Consider the following 7,795-nt stretch of genomic DNA (forward strand, 5'->3'; position numbering starts at 1 on the left):
TTGGCCGGGCACACACCACAATTATTGATTTCTCCATCTTGATCAATTTTCAAACAGTTGGTACTTCTGTGTTTTGACAAGGATGCTGCCCATGATTGGTCAAAGTTCTATTGGTTTAACTTTCAACGCGCCGGAGAGCCAGAAATTGGAATTTAAACTTCTATAGCAACCCTTGAATGGGAGAGTTTTGAACGCAGAAACGTGTAACACACATACGGGCGTCTACATAGACTTTTCATTGGAAGTGGTCGCTTGGCCCCAGTGTGAACATTACTTTAGACAGAAATATGTTTTTGAAAATGTTTAGATTCTAAAGCCTCTGTACTCTTTCCAATGTTTTGCAGTAATCAAACAAGAGGTAAAACCCAACATCAAGATGGAGCCGGTTAATGGATCAATAGATGGATACCCTGTGCAGGCAGCAGACTTGTTCAATAACATCTATCAACACCCTGCTTACTATGCAAGAGGAGCCCTCTCTCCAGCAAGCCAGCCCTCTGCAGCTGACTCATTAAACGGCTTCCCCCCCAACAGGCCAATGGTTCCCTATAATTACTACAACTACGCACCCAATGGGCTTTTTCCACGCAAGCTTAGGACCTATGAGGGTCGAAATGGTCCCTTGCCCAAAACGGGAGGTAAGCCTGTCCAGGTTGACAAAAAGCCTGATGTTCAGAGCCTTCAGGTCAGAATGGCTCAGTCCCCCAGCCACCCTGAGCAGCCGAACCAACTGAACCACACTGTTTACCCACAGCCTGCAGACTACAACCAATCCCGTCCGTCCTCCAACTCATCTGAGCCCTCTATTAGAGGTTCTCCTCTCATCAAGCAGGAACCAATGGATGTTCCTGTCTACGAAGGTGCGTTGCCAAACCAGGCTGGTGCCAACACATCAAGAACCACACCTCAGCCTGCAGCCTGGCCAGGGTACAAGCCTAATGGGAACATTATTCCTACCACTTGGGATGACCATCTAAAGCGGAAACAAAGTCCTGAAGCTTCTTCTGTGAACTTGGACAAGCAGCAGTTTCACCAGCATTCCCAGCAGCGGCAGTCCTCTCCGTTCCCGCAACAGTGGACATCCTTCCCAGGCTCAAACCTCCCGATAGCCTCTCCCAGTCCATCACTCCAAGTCACTCCCTCTCCGCCTCCATCCCCTCATCTTGGCACAGTGATTCAGGCTAGTTTACACCAAGGCTCTGGACGCCATGTCAGCCCTCACCCAGGCACTCCACCACAGCCTGGAACTTCTCATTCACGCTCACTTACTCCGCAGCCAGGCTTACCAGGCTTGCCAAGACACTTGCCCAGCCCTGCTTCTAGTCCCCAGCCGAATGCTTGGGGCATGGGACCTGCTCCATACAGCCCTGGTTTGAAGCACAGTAATCCAGCAGGAGCCTACCCTGACAAGATGTGGTCCAAGACAGGGGAGAATCGGTGCTCCACTCCCCTTGGACTCCAAGAAAAGGCTTGGAAATCTTGTGGAGGTTCAATGGCAGGCAGCACTCCTTCCCCTGCTCCTGAAGGCCGCCTCTTTCCCGATGCTCTGCAACAGTCGGGTCAGGCCTACTGTGACCCTGGTCGAGTTGAGAGTGACACAGAGAGCATCAAAAATCGGGAAGACGACGAGGAAGAAGAGTGGTCTGACAGTGAACACAACTTCCTGGATCCCACCATCGGTGGTGTAGGAGTAGCACCAGCCCACGGTTCGGTCCTCATTGAGTGTGCCCGTCGAGAACTGCATGCTACCACTCCGATTAAGAAGCCTGATCGTTCCCACCCAACCCGCATCTCCTTGGTCTTCTACCAGCACAAGAACCTCAACCAGCCCATGCATGGCTTGGCTCTGTGGGAGGCCAAAATGAAGCTGCTGGCAGAACGAGCTCTGCAGAGGCAACAGGAAGCAGCTCTCCTTGGCCTCCCCCAGGAAGACATTAAGACACTTGGCAAGAAACGCAAGTGGGGTGCTATGGCACCAGGTGCCAGCCCAGGTCCTGGGCAATCTAAAGACAAGAAAGAGGGACCAGTGACACGGTTAGCCCCCACATTCTGCTCCACCTCGGTGGTTACTGTGTCTCCCTTTGCCTTCACTCAACTCACTGGGCCCTACAGCCACTTTGTCTGAGACCACACAGACGGGCTCAAAGCTACGCAGTGGTGCTGTGGAGGGCTGGAGAGAGCGACGAGCAGGATTAAAGGTCTCTCAGCCATCTTGCAGTCAGCCGTCTCTCCATCCTGCCCCCTCCACAGGTGATTTGGAGGAGGTTCTGTTTTTATTATTTTTTTACCTCATGTCAGGCAGTAGTTTGGGCTTCAGACGCACTGCCTGTGGTGCTCTTCCTCTCTCATTGCCAGAGAGGAACTCCATTGCTTTTTTTCCCTTTTTCATAGAATTTTACTGATTCTAATTATTGCTATTGTTATCAATATTATTATGATTGCTATTGTTACTGTTGTTATTATAGGTATTATTATAATGAAGACTTGTTTTTATTATTGTTGTTTTCATTAATGTTATTAATGATAAGGTGATTGCTTTTGTTTTTATATTTTTTTAAATCAATCAGTCTGAGTCGCTCAGATCGTTGCTTTTCAATGTTCGGAAACTTGTTCCCTCTTTGTTTTTTGTTTTTTTAATCAATGCTAAAACTCTACTTAGAGGAGGAGCCATTATCTGCCCAGTTGGACAGCACTTTATGATGATGAAAATTATTCTTCATTGAAAGATGCATCTGATCAGGCTAAAACAAACGATGATCATAAAGGTTTTACATTTCTCATAATCATGTTGATTATATTCAGTGGAACAGCTAAAGCTAACCAAGCGAATTAGGTTCAAGTACTTGATGGAATTTTCTCCATGCTGCTTGTCTTCAGATTAGATCATGTGCTCCTCCTGATTACCTTCACCAACCCCCCCACAGCTTTCGACTGGTGCTCAGCTTCTGGCTCTGATCGTTTTTCATTCCGCTGCACTTCACGGCACTTGGTGCTCTATTTAGGTGCTCTTACTCAAGTTCGGCTCCAGCAATGTTTGTGAGGAAATGCCTCTTTTTGGGTTCAGCTGGAGCGCCGGAAGGACAGTGTTCTGAGGACGTCAGTCGGTAATGACTCCACAGGGGCTCAGATTAGGAATAGTACTTGCATATGCCATTTAACCCAGCTCTAATGGAGCTGGTGGCACTCTTTATCTTCCTACAATTTTAGAATTTTTAAAACAGGAGCGAGCATTTCCCAGTGCAAACTCTAGAGGGCAGCAATGACCGCTTTTTAAGATTGGTGCAATTCATGAAAGAAAAAAAAAAAAAACAAAAAAAAACTGGTGTAGTTTTGGAGCTTTAACCACCAGAGGGGGCTCTCAGCCTCCGTTTGCAGACCAAGGACAGGACTTGGATGAAGCCAATCTGGAGATGCATCTGGGAAGGCTCTCTCTGTTGTTGGCAGAAGGAACAGTGCTGAGACTGTGGTGCTCTTGGTGCTCCTCCACACACTCTGGTGCTGTCCTACTACACTTGATTGACTGCAAAGGGCCCCCTTCCTTCCTCTGCATGGTGCTGTCATCTCAGAGCAGAGCCAGGCACGTCCTCCTGCAGGGGCTCGCAAAGCCGCCACTGGGCATAATAACTGCTTCCTGCTAAAGTTTTGCGGTGGCATAAACAAAGTCCACTGTCCAGCGCAGAGAAAGCACAGCTGTTCATCACACCTCGTTTGCGTTTCACAGAGAAAGCAATCCTGAGAGTTAAAGGCAAAACATCAACTGTAGCTCGAGCGAATGGGCGTCGATGAGTCTGATTATTGATCATCTCTTTCGAGTGCCGCAGTGTGATACAGTCGTATGATCACAAGAGATAGGATTCAAAGGCAGAGGCTGGTTTATGGCACCACTTGAGAGTCTCTGCTTTCTCTGCTCATCTGCAAACATGAGGCATGGATTAGAAGTCCTTCTGTGAAAGCCTCTGTTACCTCCGGCTCTCTACCTCACGCTGTAGAGACACTGGTCACAAACACAATATGCTACTGAGGGCAGAAAATCATGCATGTCCCTTTGTGTGCCCGAGAACTCCAGACTCATTTGAACCTGTTTCTTCTGTTTTTTTTTTGTTTTGTTTTGTTTTTTCCTATTTATTACTACATGGTTATGATAATAATGATTGTCTTTGATGTTTTCTTTTTCACCTTTTTTATATAGCTAATACAAATTGTACATAGAGAAGAAAAGATTTATAAAAGCACTTTTAATCTTGATTTTAATGACAAAAACGAAAGAGCCGATTATTGACAACTTGAAGCTTAGTTTTTTGTTTTTTTCATTTTTTTTTCTCAAGAGAGAGATAAAAAATGTAAATATTAAACTATTTAGGTAAAATTATTTAACTGGTGAGAATAGTGTCTACACATTGAAATGACAAGGGGATTTCTTTTCTTTTTTTTTTTTGAAGTCTCACCCAAACCAACACTTGATGTGGAAACATGCCCAACAAACACTGATGTTCTGCTTTCTTCTTAGTACTGTACTCCCTTTGTTGGCCTTTGACAAACAGTGCCGTGTCACCTTTAACACGAAAACCCGACTTCCTCTGGTGCACCATTAAGCATATTAATTACTGTTAGAGACTGGAGTTTTTTGACCCCACCTCCAAAGTTTGAAAAAAAAAGACTTTTGCATTTAGTTTGTTTTTTTTTTTTTTTTTAAGTTTTACATTATGGAGGTAGACTAGTAGAAATTGTAAGAAGTCACTACTTTTTTCAAGCAGCTCAAACTTAGGGTTCTCCCTACGTCCATCCTGCTGACTGCATGTTTGGTTTGGACGTGTGCCATTATTTCAGTCGCTTGACGTCCTGCAATCTTATCCAATTGTGTTAGACTATCAGGTAATATCGCTTTTATGCTCGTTTAGATGCGTATCATTATAATCTACACTTAATTGAAATGACGATGCCCCCTCCCTGCAGAAGACGCCACATTTTACCGTGTGATGTTTTTATACCCTAATGTCTGATTGACTGTTTTACTGCTGAGAACAATGCACTGCTTTCCTTGGACAGGCGGTCTGAGGAGACAAAAAAAGTGGCGAGGATGCAGTGCACACCATAATAACTCTGTAAATCTGGAAAATGTCTCGCATGTTTGACGGACGGTTCTCAGGAGAGGCGCCATCCCCCCTCCCTCCCGGAGTGCAGAGCGCCAAGGGAGAGAGGCGACAGATCAGACAGACGGTGCTATGATGCTACAACTTAAACTCACTGTGTAAAAAAAAATGTGAGGGATTAATGAGGACCGTTAAACTTTTTTTGTTACTTTTCGTGCTCAAGAAATGTTCGACTCAAGCGGTTTTCAAAAAGACGGAAGCTGCTCCGGTGCTGATTTTATGAAAAAAAACAACGCTACACATTGACATCCCCGTTTGAAGGGTGAGAGCCCCCTTCCAACAGCATTCTCATCCTAATCATGAGTCCATATTGTGATTGGAGGTCGGTACAACCAGGATGAACGGAGAGAATTAAAAATGACATCAAGACTGCTTGACGTTTGGTACAGCAGTTGTACCAGAGGCTGTTGTGTTTCGAGTGTCTTGTTCCTGTTCTCAAAACACCGAGATGTTTGACTCGCATTTGTGTACTGCCTTTGACTCCCCACTCTAGTCACACACTTCATTTCCTCACTCCTCCTCTGTGTCTTGAACTGTATATTTGGTCGCTCTTGTTTCGAAAAACCCATTCTGTGTGACCCACTGTTGAAAACCTGGAAGAGAAACTAGGCCCAAACCAGAAGAAGAAAATGAACTTACATACGTGGCAGCTACATTCCTTTTTCAGTTGTAGGATTGTTCTTGGGTTATTTTTTTATTTTCTTGTCAAGGATGCAGTATGTAAAAAAAAAAAAAAAAGTGTTTTTGTTTGTTCTCTCTTCGTAGCTGTATGGTGTATTATGTGAATACATAGTGTATGTGGTAAAAAGCCCACAATATTGTTTTATGTTGCGCGATAAATAAAAAATATTAAAGTTAAATGTGTTTTGGACTGTTTTTTGGGTGCAAAATGCAACTGAATTAACTACTAATTGGTACTTAGTACTTTCATAATTTCCCTGATTTTAGCCTGATCAGTAACCACAGGACGGACTCATCATGGTCGCCTAATTTTAGATAAGTAACCAAGCTCGAGCGCTGACAGCTTTCCGGAGACGCTCAGAGTAATTTTTAACCCGGTCACACCTCCCACCATGTAGAGATCGCACATATGTCAGCGACAGGTACAGGGTGAAGAGAGGAGTCTGTGGCCTCCTGCTGTCATGCTCCCCTATGAGGAGCCTGCGGCGTTCAGAAGGTTCAAGGTCAGTTTGTTATAGAGTAAACGCAGAAATTAATATTTATATGGATGAGCATCGGCTTTCTCTCAGACACGGATACAGAGACGTAAAAGTATGTGCATTAAACATATTTGCAAAGTGAGCCTGAGTTACAAAATATAGTTGTTTTCCTTTAGCATGGGCAAAAGGCCACGAGTCTTTGTGGATGTGGAGAAAAAAGTGTTTTTCATTGCCTAATTTTTCATTTTACTAACACACTTGCTGATCTTTGCATCATAGACCTGATCTTACTTTTAGTTTGTACATTTCAAACTAACAGTTTTTAACAGTTTGAGCAATCGGCTGCACAGTGGTGCAGTGGTTATCGCTCTTACCTCACAGCAAGAAGATCCCCAGTTCAAATCTATCACGGACTTCAGCTTCCTCCCACCATCCAAAAACATGCTTCATAGGATAATTGGTTAGTCTAAATTGTCCCTATGGGTGGATGAGTATGTATGGGTCTATGATTGGGGCATGGTGACAGACTGGAGACCTGTCCAGGGTGTATCCTGCACTCTCCCATCAGTAGTTGGGTTAGGCTCCGGAAGCATGTAAAATGATTTTGTATCTGTAGAAGAAATTGTCTGCAAAAGTTTTTTGTCAAAAAAATTGTCCATAAAAAAAGTACATTTTTTTACCTGTTATAAGAAATTGATGCATCATTAAAACTGTTTCATAAGTATAGAAAACATTGTCCATCTGTGTGTGAAACGTCAAACGCACATACAAGCATGTGCATTGGTCAAGGCAATAAAAAACGTATTTCTTCACGTAAAAGGGAGACTAGATGAAATAGCAAAAGACCAGAAATCTGGTAATTGATGCATTTAATAACGACGTTGCAACTACAACAAATAAGTGCTGCTTATGTTAGTTTCAGGAAAATCCGGTGGCTTCTTCAGTCATTTTGTCGTGTTTCCTTCGTGTAGAACAGGGGTGTCAAACTCATTTTGGTTCAGGGGCCACATTCAATGTGTCTGATCTCAAGCGGGCCGGACCAGAAACATAATAGCAAAATAACCCATGGTCAACTTTTTATCTGTAGTTTAGTTTCGTTTTTTATCTCAGCTGGAAAAAGTACCTCAGACAACCTAGTAGCCTAATAACTTATCATTATTATTGGAGCTACTATTATTATCTTTTTGCCAATGACATTTCGGTAATTGTGGTGTCACACCTGATCATTTTTGTAGCAACCTAACAGTGGTGAGGCTGGCAGGAAACCTAACAGCATCTTAGTTTATTTATCTAAGTTTATGTCTTGATTTCATGTGGCGGAATTGTGCATTAAGGTCATTTCTTTAAATGGTGAATGGTGGATACTTGTATAGCGGTATGGGGCCAACCTTCCACCAGAGGCAATTTGTAAATAAGCATAACTTGCCACAGGAATGGGCTATAAAGTTACTTTTTTTGTCAAAATCCTTATATGTTTTTCTCTTT

The 7,795-nt window shown here is 43.7% G+C and overlaps 1 protein-coding gene across 3 annotated transcripts in view; it reads left to right on the forward strand.

The window, feature by feature from the left end:
• The window catches only part of tet3 (tet methylcytosine dioxygenase 3), a 28,639-nt gene extending 22,629 nt beyond the window's left edge, over positions 1-6,010 (forward strand). For all 3 annotated transcript variants that reach the window (XM_024274799.2, XM_024274797.2, XM_024274798.2), the window contains one exon: positions 345-6,010. In XM_024274799.2, the coding sequence (XP_024130567.1) occupies positions 345-2,125 (1,781 nt within the window). In that variant the 3' untranslated portion in view covers positions 2,126-6,010. The remainder of the gene's footprint in view (positions 1-344) is intronic.
• Positions 6,011-7,795: the final 1,785 nt, after the last annotated feature.

The sequence above is a fragment of the Oryzias melastigma genome, linkage group LG9, assembly GCF_002922805.2.
Source record: "Oryzias melastigma strain HK-1 linkage group LG9, ASM292280v2, whole genome shotgun sequence".
Lineage (NCBI taxonomy): Eukaryota > Metazoa > Chordata > Actinopteri > Beloniformes > Adrianichthyidae > Oryzias > Oryzias melastigma.